General features: G+C 58.9%; 1 protein-coding gene across 4 annotated transcripts in view; it reads right to left on the bottom strand.

Moving 5' to 3' along the window:
• The window catches only part of LOC105471924 (G protein signaling modulator 1), a 44418-nt gene extending 28024 nt beyond the window's left edge, over positions 1–16394 (bottom strand). For 3 of the 4 annotated variants that reach the window (XM_071078623.1, XM_024789792.2, XM_071078622.1), the window contains exon 1: positions 16237–16394. In XM_071078623.1, coding sequence (XP_070934724.1) covers positions 16237–16379 — 143 coding nt within the window. In that variant the 5' untranslated portion in view covers positions 16380–16394. Of the gene's footprint in view, positions 1–3202; positions 3417–16236 lie in introns of those variants that run through there. The other variant, XM_024789793.2, reaches the window with a different exon arrangement.
• Positions 16395–18866: the final 2472 nt, after the last annotated feature.

Here is an 18866-nt window from a genome sequence, read left to right as displayed (position 1 = left end):
CTTTCCTCAAACTTCCCACACCCCCAGCGTCCTTCTCAGCTGAGCTCCCAGCTCCTCCAGCCACCTATGGCCCATGAGGAGGCTGGAACCCGACAGAGGTGGAGGATTGGCGGGGACGGGTCTGGTCCCTGAGACAGTCACGGGGTCTGAGCAGAGGCAGGAATCCAAGGACAGGTGGGGGTCTTCAGGCTCTGGGCTCTGTCCTCCCCACTCTGAGGCCTTGTGGGCTCAGGGGTCCTACTCAGGCCGGGCCATTTGTCCACCTTCAAGATAGCTTGGCCAAACAGTGAGGCAGGGACTAGAATGCCTCTCCCTTGTCCAGTCCCCGCCAACAGACTGAACCCCCAAACCCTCCATGGTGGCTGGGGTGCCCACGACCAAGGCCAGCTCCCAAGCCAGCACTGCAGCTCCTACCACCTCCAGCCATGTCCCTCAGTCCCAGCCCTGCTAACAGAATAGGCACCTGCCCCTCCCCAGGGCTGTCACCTACATGCTGGCCCCTGCGCAGATGCTCGAGACCCTGCTCACAGCTGGCTCTATCTGCCCCATCCTCCAGCCAGATACCCCCAGGGAAAACCACAGTGACTCCCCTTCAGTGGTGGGGGGAGAGTGAGGGGCAGGACAGGACTGGAAGCATGGCGGGAGCTGGAATCACTGGAGAGGGGTCTGAAGGTCACCCAGCTGTAGGAAGCACCTGCGGTCAGGCTTGCCAGGAATTCCTAGGGCCCGTCGCTGCCCAGCGGCCCACCAGGGATGGTGCCCAGGACGGGGGACAGGGGAGGGACGAAGGATGCAGTGAGGATGGGGGATAGCATGGCCACGTGGCCAGAGAGGTTGCGGGGAGCCCAATCCGCACCTGAGGACGTCCTGTCTGGGAGCTTATGGCTGCTGCTTGGTGGCACCTCTAACAGGGTCACCCCAAGATGAGTTGCTCTACTGCCCCCTCCCGTCCCAGCCCTGGGGAGCACTCAGCTGGCCTTAATGCAGCTGCGAGGTCAGGAGAGGACCACCCAGGGCTTCCCCACTCTCCAGGGCCTCCTCAGCCACCGGCCTGTCCCTGCCAGGCCCCTTCACCCCAAAGCCCTGCTCTGGGCCAGGGGGCCCCTGGCAAGTGGGCCAGAGTTCTGAGCATTAACTGTTCCCACCGACCCAGCACCCAGGGCCCCGTCCCCACCGACCCAGCACCCAGGGCCCCTCTGGGGACTTGGTGGGCTCACAGGCACATTCTTGGGCTTCACTCTCAGTGTGTTTTCCAGGCATAGTTCCCCATTTTAAAAACTGGAACTCCCCTCTCCAGAAAGGAATGTCAGTGTAGGAAGGGGCTAGACGGGGCAGAGGAGACCTTGGGCCAACCCGGAGCTCCATCCACATTGAGGGACCCCAGTACAGCCACACGAGGCGTGCCCAAATGGATTCCACCCACCTGCAGGGCATCCACGTGCCCACCGCCCACGCCAGCAGGTGGGCTGCCCCCAGCATGTGGGTTTCAGAAGACAGGAGTCTTTTCCACGTCTTGCTCTCCAGTCCCAGCATGACAGCAAAGGGCCCTCCCGTCCAGCCCACAGCCTCCACTGGCCCAGGACGCCTCTAGGCATCCATGTCCACCCCCTCTGAAGTCAGCTCTGACCAGGAACCGCCTGTCCAAACCTGGCTGTGGCCATGCGGTGGGGTCCAGACTCCCCGGGGCCCTCATCACAGACCCTGCTGGAAGGCGTGGTGCGCTTCCCCAAGTCTGGGCCTGGCTCAACCCTGGAGCTCACCTGGACTCCCTGCTTAGGGGGATGCAAGGCTGGGCCGGGGGTCTCTCTGAGTGGTCCCTCTGAGCACTGCCGCTGCCCAGGGCTGGCTCCTGTCTGGCATGCCCCCAGGGGACCCCAGGCTTCCAGCCACAGCCTGGAAAATGCCCGACTCTGTGGTCAGCTGTGCAGGGCTCACCCAAGGCTAAGGTCCTGGATACCAGTCTCACAGTTCCACACACACAGTCTCTCACAGTCACACACTCACACTCAAACTCACTCCAGCCAGCGCTGCCATCCATCCCCCTCACAGCACAGCTGCCCTGGAGCACATGCGGCTGTGATCAGATCAGCGGAGGAAACCCTTGAAAATCCTTTAGGGCAGGCCCCTGGCAGCAGCTGCCAGCAAAACCGCCCTCACGCCCCTCCCCTGCGTGGGGCCCAGGAGCCAGGCTAGGGGCTCAGAGCTCCATCCAGGACGGCACAATGGGGCTGTGTCTGGGACCACAGCACAGAGCAGACCAGAGGCAGCGAGGCCTCTGTCCGCTGCCCGTGCCACCAATGCCTCCTTTTGGGTGCCCTAGGCAGAGGCTGCTGCTTGGCTGGGGCCACAGAATCCTTGGGGGCCAGGCTAGGCGCCCCCAGGGGTCAGCAGCTGGGACCTCTATCAGGGAGGTCACCAGTTTTAGGGATGTCCACAGGACCATAGTGTCCGTCACTCTGGGGAGCCAGGCCTGCCTCTGACGGCTACCACCCATTCGCAAGCCCCTGCCTGGACCTCACGCTCCTGTGGCTCTGCCTGAGGCCTGGCACCACCCAGCCTTGCTTGGGGCACCAGGCACCGGCCCGGCTGGGCCCAGGGCACCCCCTAGGGGGACACTGGAGTCACCAGGCAGGCATGCCACCTGGGGCAGGGCCACCCTGTCATCCCCAACAGGCGTGGGGCACAGAGCCCAGCCACTGGGATCACCCAGGAATGTGCCTGGAGGGCAGGTGCCTTTTCAGGCAGGTACACACCCACCTGGCTGGCTCCAACCCAGCTGGATCCCAATGGGTTGGTGAGGGGCAGAGCCCCATCCATAGCAGGTCTCTTTGGCCATGATGCCCCTGAGTGCCCCGGGCATGGCAGGGCCAGGCTTGGGAGAGAAGCTCCCCACGGTGCCCCTGCCAGGTGCCAGGGGGAGTGAGGCTGGAGAAGCTGCCCGCCCCGCCTCCGGCCCCCCAACCCCCACCCCTGTCCCCTTGGCTTGGGGGAAAGAGGGCTGCAGGGGACGCCCACGCGGGCCACATGCCTGGCTGGGCTCGGCCTGGAGGGAGGGGCGCGTCCCCAGCCACGCTGCACGCCCGCCGGAGCTGCCTTTGTTCCCGGCTGCAGCCTCCCGCGCGTCCCGGCCTGGCCCGGTCCCGGCCCCAGCCCCAGCCCCGGCCCCAGCCCCGGCCCCGGCCCTGGTCCCGGTCCGTCCTACCTGGAGTAGAGGCGCCTGGCGGCTGGGCCCGGGAGCTCTTCGGCCGCGGGCGGGGCCGGGCCCGCCATGGGTCCGGGGCGCCGGAGCGGGAGCCGGGAGCGCCCCCCGCGCCGTGGCCGTTTGCCCTCTGCCCGCCCTGCTGTCCGCCCTGCTGTCCGCCTGTCCGTCCGCGCCTCGTCCGCCCGTCCTCCCCCGGGGAGGCGCCGAGGAAGTGATGTGCGCGGGGCGCCGCCGCCCCTCCCGCCGCCGTGGCCGTGATGTCACCGCCGCCCGCGCGGGGAGGGGGCGCGGACCGGGCGGCCACCGCCGCGTGCCTCCCTCTGCGGGGGGCGGGGCGGACGCTGGGGGAGGGGCTCCGCGAGGCCGGCAGTCCCGGGGAGGGGGTGGGGGGTGTGGGCCCCAGCCCACCCCACCCCAGGGAGTGCAGGGGAGAAGGCCTGGGCCTGGCCTTGCTGCTGGTCCCCTGGGGACTTCTGAGGGCCCGCGGGGGTCCCTGGGTCACAGTGCGCGGTGCTGGCCTCTGGGCTCCTTTCATCCACAGGCTGCCTGGTGAGCCGCCTGCCTCGTCCACGTGGGGAGGGGCTGCTGAGGCCTCCTTGCCTTTCTTGGTGGGCGGCCTACCCCTCGGGGGTTCTCCCCTCCTCTTCTGTGCAGCCCCAGCATGGCTTTGCCCCCTTCTCCAAACTTCCGCCTCTGGCCATGGGGTGCAGGCCGTGTGGGGATGCTGTCTGCCTGCTTTAGAGAAACCTGGGGCGCTGATGACAAATACAGGCTCTGCTTGGCCTGTGGGATGGTTGGTAAGCCCCCACCTCTGAGACCCTGGGTGGCTACATCCCCCTCCCAAGCTCGCCTGGAATGGGGATGGAGCCTGCTCATTCCTTCCTTCGAGGTGCTGTGCAGGCTTAGGGAGTACCGTGGGCCGTACTCACTCGGGGTCCCAGGACCCCAGCCCCTACTGCCTCCTCCTCCTCTGAATTCCTGGAGCCCTGTGGGCCTATGTGGTGTGATGTGGCTTCCTCTCCACCCACCCTCAGCTCCTGATGGCTTGAGGGGTCCTGCAGCCAGCCAGGCCCACAGCCAGCCTCACCCGATTCTGTCCTGCCCCCCACCCCATCCTGGGCCTTCCTGGGGTGTCAGGAGACTCCAGGCCGTTGAAAGGCAGCTGTGACCCCGGGTATGACTTGGACAAGTCTGGGAGCAGGAAATGGGCTGCATTCCTTCAGGGCCCCTCCCTGCACCCCAGCCCCTCCCTGGGGGAGCTGCCCTGAGGTCAGGAAAGTGCTGCCCTGGCCAGACCCTCAGCAGATGCCACCCCAGGACAGTCAGCGGCTTCAAGCATGGGAAGGAAAATAAACAGGAGGTTAAAAAGGGGTCTGTTGGCCCCGGGCTGGTTTGTTTTTCCTGTGTAAGGGAGGCAGCAGGAATGAGAACCATCTGTGCCCTGGAGCGCAGCACAAGCTGCCTGCTGGGCCCACATGCCCTCCCCCAAAGACCGCAGGAGTCGGGCAGGGCCTTGCTCCCTTCCAGCCTGGGCCGAGGCTGCTGGCTGGCAGGGGCAGTGGGGCTGGCTGGGGCACCACCCTCCTTTGCCACAGCCCTGGGCCTGGCTGCGGGCAGCGAACAGGCCTTCGATTCAAGCTCCAACCTTCCAGGCCGGGATGCCTCCTCTGGGCTTTGGGCACCCGAGCCAGCATCATTGTAAGGGCAGGGGCAGCCCGGGGCCCTGCCTGTGCCAGGCCTCAGCTCAGCCCTCTTTCCCCAGACACTGCTGCCATCAGGAGGCCCACAGAGGGTCCCCACCACCACTATGAGCCCCTTGTGGGTCCCCTGGGTTAGTGGTGGGAGGCTGGTGACAAGTGGGGACAAATGACATTGCACAAATGGTGGAGGGAGGGAGGGATTCGCAGCCCCATAGCTGTCATTGCTGGAGGAGCTTCTCCTTGTCTCCTGCCTTGATGCAGGGAGCTGGGAGCTTGTGTCCCTGGGCCGGGAGAGCCCCAACATTATATCAGAACTTGTGGGGAAGCCTGCACCCTCGAGGGCTCCGGCTTTGTTAGGCCGAGCTGGGCTACGAGGCTGTGTGACCTGGCACAAGTTGCTTTCCCTCTCTGAGCCTCGGTTCTGTCACCTGAGGGCTACCCGTCCTGCAGGGTGTGGAGGGTCAATGAGGCGTGGGGTTTGTGCGGTGCTTGTCCGTGTGCCTGGCACACAGCAAGACCAGCTGGGGTCGCATTGTTCTCATATTCGTGCCTGGTCCTGCTGGGCCCCTGCAGTGGGTCCTGGCTGATTAGGGGTACATCCCCGCCACACTGCACAGAGGGGCGTCTCCTCCTATCCAGGAACCTGTTTCTCCTGTCAAGAAAACCTATGAAGGCCCCGGAGACGGAGTGTGACGAGGCCAGGTGACAGGCCTGATATGTGGTGTCCACATCCAGAAGGGAGACCCTGGGGGGACGACCCTCCACTGCCACCCCGTCCCATCAGGCTCCGGACACCCTCGAACCTCCCACCATCCACCTTACCAGATCCCCCCAAGAGCCCGGGAAGCTTGCTCCCTCAGGGGACCAGGAGCGCAGCCCCTTCCATCCCTAACGGGCCTGACTCCTGAAGGGGCGTGAGAGGAAAGCAAGCCATTTCCCATCGACTGGACCTTCTGGCCCCGAGCAGCAGCACAGGGCGCGGGGGGGGCCTCTGGCAGACATGATGGCTCCGTGGTCAGGGAGGCGCCACCTCCCATGTGCCTGGGGAGGGGCCCTCCCAAGCCTCTGCATGGCAGCGCCAAGGGGTTCGAGTCAGCCCCAGCACACTCAGGGCCCTGCTCACTGGTGGCCATTGTCAGTGCCACCTCCACCTTCAGGCGCCTGCCACATGCCTGCTCTCTGTCACTCAGCCCTCCCTGGCACGCACCACTTTGTCCACACACCCTGTGTGTAAGTGGTGACAGCAGTGGCAGCTCAGGCATCACCTGACCAGGCTGATTCTAAATCTTAGCTCTTCCTTGACCTGTTGCCCTGGACAAGGCTCTGGGAGGCGACGGTGGGACAGCCACAGGTTCTTGGCTCAGCCCCCAGGAGTGGGGAGCTCGGGCTCTGGATGGAGGCGGGCACTTGAGGCTGGTGTGGGCCCCTGGGTGAGGACCAGGCTCGGGAGAGGCAGCCAGGCGACCCCAAGCCACCCTGGGAACAGAGCACCAGCACACGCCTCCACTGGTTTGCCAGGGCTGGGGGCAGTTGGAGTGTTTCTGTGGTGGCTGTGGCAGTCCATGGCCCCACAACCCTGGCTTCCTCCTGCTCGCACCTCTCCAGGCCCCTTCCCCAACAAGCAGCTCCCGCAGGGCCCAATGGGGGTTAGGGCCACCAGCAGCTGCCATTACCCATGCTGGGGCCTGATGATTCCTGACCAGCCTCAGCTGGATTCCAAGCTGGGGAAGGAAGAAGCAGGCTGGGAGTGGGGAGGGAGAGAGTGAAGGACTCCCCCCCCCCACCCCCCCCCCCCCCCCACACACACTCGTAGAAAGAACACTCAGCCTTAACATTGTTTCCCAGTAATCTCGCTTAAAAAGAACACTTGGGTTTACCATGTCCACATAATCTCGTTTCTCTGAGAATGAACTTATTCCTCCTCACAGCTTGGGCATGTGTCCCTCCCCATTGCCTAAGTCCCCTCATGACAGCGTCTCCCACTGCCCTGTCCTCTCCTTGGGGACCTCCAAGTCCCTGGAGTTTAGGGACTGCAGGGTGGGTGGAGGGGCCCACAAACTCCACCAGGAGCCAGAAGGAAACGGTCTCTCCCACCCCTGGGCCGAGCACCTCACTGGGAGATGATACCCACACCTGGAAATAGCTCAAGGGCTGCGTGAGGCCGCACGACACCCACGCCAGTATGAGACACCTGGCTGTGCGGCATTCCTGGCCGATTGCTGGCAACTGCAGGCTTTGTCACCCAGGTGATGTCCCCGGGGTCTGTGGGCAGGCAGGGCACACAGGAGGCAGCTCACACTCATCCTGGCAAGGCGGGTCACGTGGAACTTCCTTGGTCTTCCTCACCTGTGCCCTACCCAGCCTGGCAGATGGTGATGCTGTGAGTGCCGAGGAAACACACACACACACACGTAGAGACAGGTGCACACATGCCTGGGATAGTCTGTGCTGCTCGGCTTCCGAGGGCAGCTCCCCCGGTTCCCCCAGGGTCTGGGGTAGGCGGGGAGTCTTTTAACATCAGCCTAAACCCAACAGAACGAGGAAGGCAAATCAGCTGCCCCCAATAAATCCTAGGGAGTCCTTCCAAGGCAAACAGAAAATGCACCCCAGCTTTCGCTTTTGGGGGTTTGAGTTGCGAGTTTCCCATCTGTGGAGTGCAATGGCCGGGTGTGAGTCTGGAACCCTCTGGGGGAGAGAAGTCGTGCAGTGCTGCGGTACACATCCCGGCTCCACGTCCCAGCTGTCAGGCCCGGGGCGCATTCCGCATTCCCCGCCCGTCACCACCTCCGAGGGTTGTTGGGAGGCTGAGCGGTTAGGACCGCGGCTGGTGTGTGGAGGGCACTCAGTAAACGTGGCTGTGCTGGGCTGTGGGCCTCGAAGGAGTCTCGCGGGGCTGCTGTACCAATGACCCGGCACCGGGTGGCCTAAAACAACATGTATTTCCTCCCAGCTCGGGGGGCCAGGGTCCAGAATCGGGGGGTCACAGAGGAGGGTCCATGCTCACCCAGATCAGTTCTGGGGGCTGCAGGCCTTCCTGGGCTGTGGCCGTGTCGCTGCTATCTCTGCCTCTGTCTGCACACAGCCTCTCCTTCTCTCCCCAAAGCCCTAGTCTTTGTCTGTTATGAGGACACTCGCCTTTGTCTCTTACGAGGCCGGGCCGGGCGCTGGAATCCCCGCACTGTGGGGGGCTGACGCACAAACACCACTGAACGCTGAGAGGGCTTTTTTCCAGGAGGGCCCCATCCGTCTAGAACATCGGGGAAGTGCGTTTCTCTGGCCATGAGGGACCCAGCTCCTGGGCTCAGCCACCGTGCCTTTGAGGGGACAGCACGTTTCATTCATGGCCCTCAGACAGCCTTGGGACTTTCTCCTCCTCTGGTGGAGACTCTGGGCAATGTCACCGAGAGGACAGCTTCGCAATCCTGGGGAAGGGCGGGGCTTGGGACATGCAGGGACACGCAGACACAGCCGGGAGGTCCTGGCCTGACCACGAGAGAAGGCGTCCAGCCAGCACAAACAGACAGAAAAACATTCCATGCTCATGGATAGGAAGAATCAACATCATGAAAATGACCATACTGCCCAAAGCAATGTATAGGTTCAATATTATTCTCATTAAACTATCATTGTCATTCTTCACAGAATTAGAAAAAAAAACTATTTTAAAATTCATATGGAACCAAAAAAGAGCCCGCGTTGCCAAGACAATCCTAAGCAAAAAGAACAAAGCTGGAGGTATCACACTACGTGACTTCAAACTATAATACAAGGCTACAGTAACTAAAACAGCATGATACTGATACAAACACAGACACATTGACCAATTTTAGACCAGAGTAGAGAATTCAGAAATAAAACCACACATCTACAATACCTGATCTTTGACAAACCCGACAAAAACGAGCAATGGAGAAATTATTCCCTATTTAATAAATGGTGCTGAGAGAACTGACTAGCCATATGCAGAAAACTGAAACTGGATCCTTTCCTTACACCTCATAATACAAAAATTAACTCAAGATGGATTAAAGACTAAAATGTAAAACTCAAAACTATAAAAACCCTAGAAGAAAATCTAGGCAATACCATTCAAGACATAGGCACAGCCAAAGATTTTATGATGAAATCACCAAAAGCAATTGCAACAAAAGCAAAAATTGACAAATGGGATCTAATTAAACTAAAGAGCTTCTGCACAGCAAAAGAAACTATCATCAGAGTGAACAGGCAACCTACAGAATGGGAGCAAATTTTTGCAATCTATCCATCTGACAAAGGGCTAATATCCAGAATCTACAAGGAACTTTTATAAGAAAAAAACAACCTCATTAAAAAGTAGGCAAAGGATACGAACAGATATTTCTCAAAAGAAGACATACGTGTGGCCAACAAACACATGAAAAAAAGCTAAACATCACTGATCATCAGAGAAATGCAAATCAAAACCACAATGAGATGCCATCTCATGCCAGTCAGAATGGTGACTATTAAAAAGTCAAGAAACAACAGATGCTGGCAAGGTTGTGGAGAAATAGGAACACTTTTACACTGCTGGTGGGAATGTAAATTAGGTCAACCATTGTGGAAGACAGTATGACGATTCCTCAAAGATTTAGAACCAGGAATACCATCTGACCCAGCAATCCCATTACTGGGTATATACCCAAAGGAATACAAATCATTCTATTATAAAGACACATGCGTGCATATGTTCACTGCAGCACTGTTCACGATACCCAGGACATGGAATCAACCCAAATGTCCATCAGTGACAGACCGGGTAAAGAAAATGTGGTATGTATACACCACAGAATACTATGCAGCCATAAAAAGGAACGAGATCATGTCCTTTGCAGGGATGTGCAGGAGCTGGAAGCCGTTATTCTCAGCAAACTAACGCAAGAAGAGAGAACCAAATATTGCATGTTCTCACTTATATGGGAGCTGAACAATGAGAACACATGGACACAGGGAGGGGAACAACACACACTGGGGCCCGCTGGGGGAGGGCGGTGGGGGAGAGCATTAGGAAAAATAGCTAATGCCTGTAGGGCTTAATACCTAGGTGATGGGTTGATAGGTGCAGCAGACCTATCAGGGCCCGGCCTCGTGACCTCATGTAACCTTTGTCACCTCCTTACTCCGAGTTTCCCACTGGTGGGTGAGGGCTCAGTTTATGAACTGTGGGACACAAACCTGTATCCATGGCACACATTTACCTGTGGAACAAACCCGCCATCCTGCATGTGTATCCTAGAGCTTAAAATTAAACTCAATTAAAAAAAGAAAGGGGGCTGGGTGCGGTGGCTCACGCCTGTAATCCCAGCACTTTGGGAGGCCAAGGCGGGTGGATCACCAGAGGTCAGGAGTTCGAGACCAACCTGGCTAACATGGTGAAACCCCATCTCTACTGAAAATACAAAATAAACCGGGTATGGTGGTACATGTCTGTAATCCCAGCTACTCGGGAGGCTGAGGCAGGAGAATCGCTTGAACCCGGGAGGTGGAGGTTGCAATGAGCTGAGATGGCACCATTGCACTCCAACCCAGGCAACAGAGCACGACACTGTCTCGAAAAAAAAAAAAAAAAGAAAAAAAAGAAAGGGTCCAGCTAGGGTGTCGGCTGAGGCCCAGTTCAGCGGGCCCCAGCCTGCCCCTGCTTCAGACCCTGCAACCCTCAGCCACGCGCTGGGCAGCCAGGCAGGCCAGAGGGGCACATTCCAGTCCTGCAGTGGGCACGGCAGTGCAGGGAGGACAATGCCAGGTGCTGGGACCACTTCACCATGAGGACGGGGCCAGGGAAGGGCAGACCAGGGGCTGTGCTCAGGTTGGCCTGGGCCTTATGGGGAACATGGGGTGGAGGTGACCAGGCACTGTGGGAGCTGAGTAGGTGCTACTCCAGGTGGCCTACGGAAGCGCCCAGTCTGCGTTGCTGGGCATCCTGCCCATGCTGGGCTCACTGTTGTTTTTTTTTTTTTTTTTTGAGACGGAGTCTCGCTGTGTCTCCCAGGCTGGAGTGCAGTGGCGTGACCTCGGCTCACTGCAAGCTCCGCCTCCCGGGTTCACGCCATTCTCCCGCCTCAGCCTCCCAAGTAGCTGAGACTACAGGCGCCCGCCACCACGCTAGTTTTTTGTATTTTTAGTAGAGACGGGGTTTCACCATGTTAGCCAGGATAGTCTCGATCTCCTGACCTCGTGATCCACCCGCCTCGGCCTCCCAAAGTGCTGGGATTACAGGCTTGAGCCACCGCGCCCGGCCGGGCTCACTGTTGGCAGCAGACATGTCCTGCCAGATGGCCATGGGGTGCAAGGCGGGGCCCCTCCCAGGCCACAGTGCCGGCCTTAGTTGGGTCCCCACCCTGCGCCCGCCGTGCGTCTGTCTGATGGACTGTCTGACCATGTGCATGACACTAAGGCACTGCACCCCCGCCTGGCCCCACCTACCCTCTTGGAGTCTCTCCCCTGAGCCTCTGCTGAGCGGTTTCCACCCTGGGCCCAGTGACCCGATACTGGTTGCCATGAAAATCTGCAACCTCTGCAGCAGCCCCTCCCCACCCCTCTCCCCCGGGCCCAGGGCCTCCAGGGTAAGCCCAGCAGGCGTCTGGGGAGGGTAGACTGCGTTTCCTGTGCAGGTGCATCAGCTTTGAGCCCCCTGCACACCCCACTGCATCGACTCGGGGAGTTTGTTTGCATCTCAAACTGTGCGACACAGAGATCAGGGGCCCAGGGAGGAGACCCCGCTGTGGAACTGGACGGCTGGGGAGGAGCGCGGCATGGAGAGAGGGAGCAGAGCTGGACCGCTCGCTAGGTCCCTGAGAGTCTGACTGTCTGCCACCATGGTGGTCACTTTGTGGGCGAGCCCCTGGCCAGCAGGAGTGGCTGATGCCCGGCGGGCTGGACAGTGCCCTGTGCTCGGCTGCTCAGTGTCTCAGCAGTCGCTCTCCAGAGAATGCAGACTGTGATACAAAGACAGCACACTGTTCTGCTCCCAGGAGTCCCCCACACCCCGCACACCTCTGCCCAGGCCTCCCAGGAGCCCACTCGCTCCCCACACGCCTCTGCCCAGGTCTCCTTTCCCTGACGGCTCCATCTTTTTCTTGTAGATTCCTAACCAGCCAGAGAGGACATTTGCTACTGCCCATGACTCCGTTTCTATTCTCCCCTCAGGCTGCTTCCCTTCCCCCACGCGAGGGTGACCGGGGCAAAGTCAGAGTCCCTCTGAGGGTGACTGCACCACAGCCTTCCAGAGCCTCCCCAGAGGCACTGATGTGCAGCTGTACCCATTTCGTTGCTCCCTGAGCCTATCCATCAGTAACCCAGGCCTGGCCAGCTACCCCTCCTCCAGCGGTCCTGGGAGAGCCCCCAAGGGTGGGTGGGCCCCGCGGGACTGGGACTGGGCACCTGCCCACACTGTGGTGCCTTCTGCCTTCCCCACGTCTGTCCTCATGCATCCATGTCCATTGCACAGCGAACCCTGCTGGGCATGCTACCTTAGGGTTCGGTGGGGCTGGCTGTGTCAGCTCACGGTGGGCAGCTCTTGCCACCTCATACCCTGACATGCCTGGTCGGGTGCCTGTCTCCACTGGGGTCCAGTAGCCCAGCAGGACTTTTCTTTCCTTTTTTTTTTTTTTTTTTTTTTTTTTGAGATGGAGTCTCACTCTGTCACCCAGGCTGGAGTGCAGTGGCGCGATCTTGGCTCACTGCAAGCTTCACCTCCCTGGTTCACACCATTCTCCTGCTTCAGCCTCCCAAGTAGCCCACCACACCCAGCTAATTTTTTTGTATTTTTAGTAGAGACGGGGTTTCTACTGAACCAGTTAGCCAGGATGGTCTCCATCTCCTGACCTCGTGATCCGCTCGCCTTGGCCTCCCAAACTGCTGGGATTACAGGCGTGAGCCACCGCGCCCGGCCTGGACTTGGTTTTCAAAAATTGTGTGTCTTGGTCTGCGTGGGCTGGCATAGCAAGTCACCATAGGCGGGCGGCTTAAATGACAGCGCTCATTTCTCACAGTCCTGGGAATGCCAGTGTGAGGTCAAGGTTCTCTGATTCGGTTTCTGGTGAGGGCTGGGTCCTGACACAGAGAGAGCTGTCCCTGTGCTGTGTCCTCACACAGCCTCTCCTGGGGGTGGCGACAGTGAGCTCTGTACTGTGTGTCCTTCTTAGGACTCCAGCCCCATCCGATCAGGGTCTGGCCTTGGGACCTCCTGTCACCTTTGTCACTTCCTTACTCTGCCCACTCAGGGGGTGAGGGCTCCAATCTATGCATTGTGGGACACACATTCATTCCATAGCAGTGCGTGGCTCCCTGCCCTGCTGTAGATGAAAGCCTCGCTCAGAACCCCAGGGCCTGGGCCAAGATTCTCACGCCGGGCCTTGCCATGAGCCCCCAGCCCTGTTTCCCATCCCTGCTGCGGGCAACTCCAGCAGGTCTGCTGGCCACAATGGCCCCAGGAGGGCTCTCTGCTCCTCAGCCTGGGCCTGCTGCCAAGTCCTTCCCTGCTGTGTGTCCTGCTCAGGGCTGGCAGCCTCCTGCCACCCGGGACACGGCCAGAGTATATCCCTCAGTGTGGCTGTGCTGCCTCCCAGAACCCAACAGGCGCCCAAGGTCTGTGCTGCTTTCCTTGCAGCAGGTGAAGAGGCAATCATCTGGCTCTCACTTTGGAGCAGAGGACCAGGAACATCCCGCCACCAAGCAACACCCCAACCTCTGAGCACCACTCCAACCACCGAGCAACACCCTGACCACCAAGCAACACCCCGGCCACCGAGCAACACCCAGCAACCAAGCAATGCTCCAACCACCGAGCAACACTCTGACCACTGAGCAACACCCCGATCTCTGAGCAACACCCTGGCCACCAAGCAACACCCCAACCATGGAGCAACACCTCAGCCACCGAGCAACACCCCAACCATGGAGCAACACCCTGTCCTCTGAGGAACACCCTGACAATGTAGTGACACCCCAGCCACTGAGCGCCACCCCAACCACTGAGCAACACTCCAACTACCGAGCAACACTCTGACCACCGAGCAGCACCCTGGCAACCAAGCAATGCTCCAACCACCGAGCAATGCTCTGACCACTGAGCAACACCCCAACCACCAAGCAACACCCTGACCATGGAGCAACACCCCAGTCACTGAGCAACATGCTGACCATGGAGCAACACACCAACCCTGACCTCTGAGGAATACCCCGACCATTGAGCAACACCACGGCCAAAGAGCAACACCCTGACCACCAAGCAACAACCTGACCATGGAGCAACACCCCAGCTACCAAGTGACACCCCAGCCACTGAGTGATGCCCCAACTGCCAAGCAACACCCCAACCTCCAAGGAACACCCTGGCCACTGAGGAACACCCCAACCTCTGAGCAACAATCTGACCACGGAGCAACACCATGACCACCAAGCAACACCCCAAACACCATGCAACACCCCAGACACTGTGCAACACTCCAACTACCAAACAACACCCCAACCATGGAGCATCACCTCAACCACTGAGTGACACCCCAACTGCTGAGCGATGCCCTGACTGCTGAGCAACATCCTGACCACTAAATAACACCCTGACCACCAAACAATACCCGAACCACCAAACAACATCCCAACCACTGAGCAATACCCCAGTCACCACACAACACCCCAGCCACTACACAACACCCCAACCACCAAGCAACACCCCAACCACCGCGCAACACCCCAGCCACCGCACAACACCCCAACCACTGAGCAACACCCCAACCACCATGCAACACCCCAACCACTGCACAACACCCCAGCCACCGTGCAACACCCCAACCACCATGCAACACCCTGACCACTAAACAACATCCTGACCACCACTCTGACCATGGAGGGACACCCCAACCACTGAGTGATGCCCCAACTGCCGAGTGATGCCCCGACTGCTGAGCAACACCCCAACCTCTGAGGAACACCCCAGCCACTGAGTAACATCCTGACCTCCAAGCAACAACCCAACCACCGAGCAACACCCCAACCACCAAGCAACACTCCAACCACTGAGCAACACCCTGACCACTGAGCAGCACCTTGACCACTGAGCAACTCCCCAACCTCCAAGCAACACCCCAGCCACTGCATAACACCCTGACCACCAAGCAACTCCCTTACCTCTGAGCAACACCCCAACCTCTGAGCAACACCCCAACCACTGCCCCTCTAAATACTTTATGGATGAGATAGGCCTCAGAATCTTTCCAGGTTTTCAGCCATCATGGCATGGTGGGTGAGTGCTGGGCACGCTGCTGCCGCCCAAGACCACTGCCCTGTTGGATGCATATGTATCCCAGAGGCTTTTGCTCACCCAGCCCTGCAGCCTCAAGTCACTGATGGGCTGGAGTGATGTGGCTTCTGAGGAAGGCCTTGATGGTCTGGGGCAGGGCAGGTACGCATGGCCCCGGGGCAGGCTGACGAGCCCGTATGGTTGGCTGTGCCAAGTCTGGAATGCAGTCCACTTCTGATCATAATGGAGACCACACCACATCCCAGGAGCTGGCCTGGACCAGTGAGTTACACGGGGCTGTGATGGGGACTGACAGCCCTGCACCTCCTAGAGCCTCATCCTCGCCATGTCCCTCCCCTGGGGTGAGGCTGCTTTGCTTTCTTCTCTTGGCTGGGAAGGGGCCTAGTTTTGTGGGTTCCTCTTTGCCTTCCCCATGGGAATCATAACGAGTGCTCTTATCCTGCAGACCAAGGGTCCAATGTAGGGGTCCCAGTGGCCCCCTCCCCACATGTCAATCCCAGCCCTTATTTAGAGCCTGGGGTAAGGACCACTGGGAACTGCAGCTTGGGCAGAGCTCTACCAATGACTGCCCCGATGTGGGGGCATGATGACATTCTGGGTCTCTGGGTATCCGTGTCACCCTGACCCCACTGTCCTCAAATGTCCAGCAGTCCCCTATAGGTCCCTGTTGAGAAGGGCTGACCAGAATATTACATGTCCCTCCTGGCAACCTCTTCAGTCAACGGTTCCAGGTCTAAAGACTGGCTCAGGTCCAAACCCCAGCAAAGACTGTGACTTTTTATTGGGGCTACCGCCCTCAGTCACTCATCCTTAATTTACTCTGCTAGTACAAGTTGACAACTGCCCATCTATCCTGCCCCAGGGACACCGTGTTCATCATCTCCATAACTCTCCAGGGCGATGTACCTCTGACCCTGCCATTAATTAGGATATTTGCAACCTCCTGGCGTTTAGCGGTTAAGCGTCACCCTCCGGCCTCTGTTATTTTAGGATCTTCTCATCTCTATTGCTATCTGTAACAGCCCCTGGCCTGCAGGAGAGTCCCCACTGACCTCGTTGGAGGTGCTGGTGTCCTTCTGTCCAGCACCAGCCATGTGGCCTTGATCAGTTGTAAGTGGTCTACCCTGGAGCACAAGCCACAAGCCTTTGGTGGGTCTTTCTGGACGCACGGTTCATGGTATTTCCAGCCTGGCATGCTTTGGACTCTTCAAGAGCAACTCCAGGAGCTAGAAGACAATGTGGAAAGGCCTTTACAGTTCTCCAGGAAAATGTCTCCCAATTTGGACTTCTATACCCAGCCAAACTAACCATCCAGTGCTCACACGGCAGGTGGAATAAAGACAACTTCAGGCATGCGCCCTTTCTCATGGAGCCACTTGAGGGACGTGCTGCCCCAAACAAAGGGGCCTAACTACAAAGAGAAGAGGGCACACAGGAAACAAGGGGTTTTCCTCAGAGGAGAAGCACTGGGAGCTCCAGAATGACCTTGCTGGGGAGATCCTGGGATGCCTCTCTTCCTCTGGCATCAACCCAGTTTGGAGCAGGGGAGAAGATTCTGGAGGAATTTCTTCCAGAAGACTAAAGTGATGATACCTGCCTCAGACGTTTGCATGTACACAGGAAATTTAGACACTTGGAAGAAAATTTGAGGTTCAGTTATTCATAAGCACCAAAAATTATACACTCCAGGGGGAAAACAAAAGGAAAAGTATTTGTAGACCCTACAGAGTCAGCTGTAAATAGTCTTTTCATGTAAATTCTGAATATTGAGTTTAGGAGGAGGGTGGGGAGGGACATATGTGGTCAGACAAACCGAGAGGTGGGGGTATATGGGGACCCCCTAAACCTGACAGGTTGGGGAGCGGCGATAGGAATGTGCTTTGTGGTGGCACAGAGTAAATACCGAAGGAGTCAGCTAGAAATGGGAGTGCTTGCTTCTGGGAAAGGGGGAGGGAACTATTTTTCATAGGAAGCCCCATAGCATTATTTGGTTGTTTTGCGAAGACACTTGTAATACCAATTTATCTACTTTTTGCCCTGCCCCCAGGGTGAGAGAAAGCCCATCACACCCCTCTATTGTGGAAAAGGACTCACTGCAGCCTCTTCAACAGCAGGAGGACAGGGAGCAGGGAGGGCCCTCCTTTTGTTTGAGGTGGGATCTTGCTCTGTTGCCCAGGCTGGAGTGTAGTGGTGCAATATCGGCTGTCTGTAGCCTTGACCTCCCAGGCTCAAGCAATCCTCCCACCTCAGCCTCCCGAGTATCTGGGACCACAGGCACGTGCCACCACACCTGGCTAATTTTTAAATTTTTTTGTAGAGATAGGGTCTTGCTATGTTGTCCAGGACAGTTTCAAACTCCTGGCATCAAACTATCCTTCCACCTCAGCCTCTGAAAGTATAGGAATACAAGTATGAGCCACCATGCCCAGCCAAGGGCTCTCTTCTGAGCAACATGGAGCCACACACAGCTCCTGCCAGAGCTCTCTCCTGAGTGGTTGCTGGGGCCCCCCCTCTGTAGACATGGAGGAAGGCTGCTTTGGGGCTGGCACAACTGCTGAAGCGCATGGGGACCCTCGGCCTGCACCTGGAACCCTGACCCCAGGGCCCGGTGGGAGTGGGGCCTGCCGAGGGCTGGGCAGTGTTTGAGCTCTGTCATCAGGAAGGCTCATGTTAGTAACACTGTGAACCCTCATGAAGCCAACGCCCCAGACAGGCCCCAGGGGCCGCTCCCTCTCGTCAGAGAGCAGGTGAGCCTAGGGAGGAGCTGGTGTGGCCCCATGGCAGCACTGCTGCCCCGTTTTGGCCACTTGGGGGCCATAACCCAACGTGAAGGGACGCGGGTAGGGGATGGTCCAGACACTCAGTAGGAATTTGCCTCCTCTTGCAGGTCCCAGGTTCTGTGCACAGCCCTGGGCCAGGTGAACATCCCCCTGCTTCTCTGACATTGATAGACAAAGTCAGGCTGTCCCCAAAAGCCCACCCAGGACAGCACAAATCTGAGCCCATCCGTGGTGGGAATAAGCCCACGAGGGCCTCATCTGGGATCCTTGGACACCTCCTGGCCGTGTTGAGGCAGGCCGAGGGTCCAAGAAGCTCCCGCAGGGGCCGCCCCTTCCCGGCCCCCTGCCCAAGGATAGGGGCCACCTGCAGCATGGCCTTGCCTGGGACAGTGTTGAGCAATCTCTGGGGACCAAGGGATTGCTGTCCCCCAACTGCCTGCAGAGGAGCAGGACACCCGGAGCGCTGGAGAGACCAGGCCACCTCCCAGCCTTTGCTCCCAACTCCAATCTGAACACCAAAATGAGTTTCTTGGCAACAGATTTGTTTTCCTACGGCGCTTTTCTGGGTTGGAGGGACACATTTTCTTGGGGGCGAGTGATGGGTGTCAGGGACCCCACCCTCTCCACCAGCAGCCCAGCCCTGAGGGTAACCCCGCCAGGACGGGGAGAGGGTGCCACCTGCTGGCATCCCCATGGCCATATAGGTCCCCTGGGAGAACCCTGGATTTTCAGGGGTCACACAGGCTGCCTGTCCCCAAGCGGAACCCTGGACCCCAAGGCACCCGTTTTGGGAGTGGGCGGGGAGTGGGGGCAGCGCGTCCTGTGCTACAAACTGATTAGCGCCCTTAGTTGAAAAACTGGCCTAATGGCCTACGGGGAAGCTCGGGTTCCAAGGACCCAGA

Source organism: Macaca nemestrina, chromosome 14 (genome assembly GCF_043159975.1).
Source record: "Macaca nemestrina isolate mMacNem1 chromosome 14, mMacNem.hap1, whole genome shotgun sequence".
Taxonomy (NCBI): Eukaryota; Metazoa; Chordata; class Mammalia; order Primates; family Cercopithecidae; genus Macaca; species Macaca nemestrina.
This window is presented reverse-complemented; position numbering and strand designations above follow the sequence as displayed.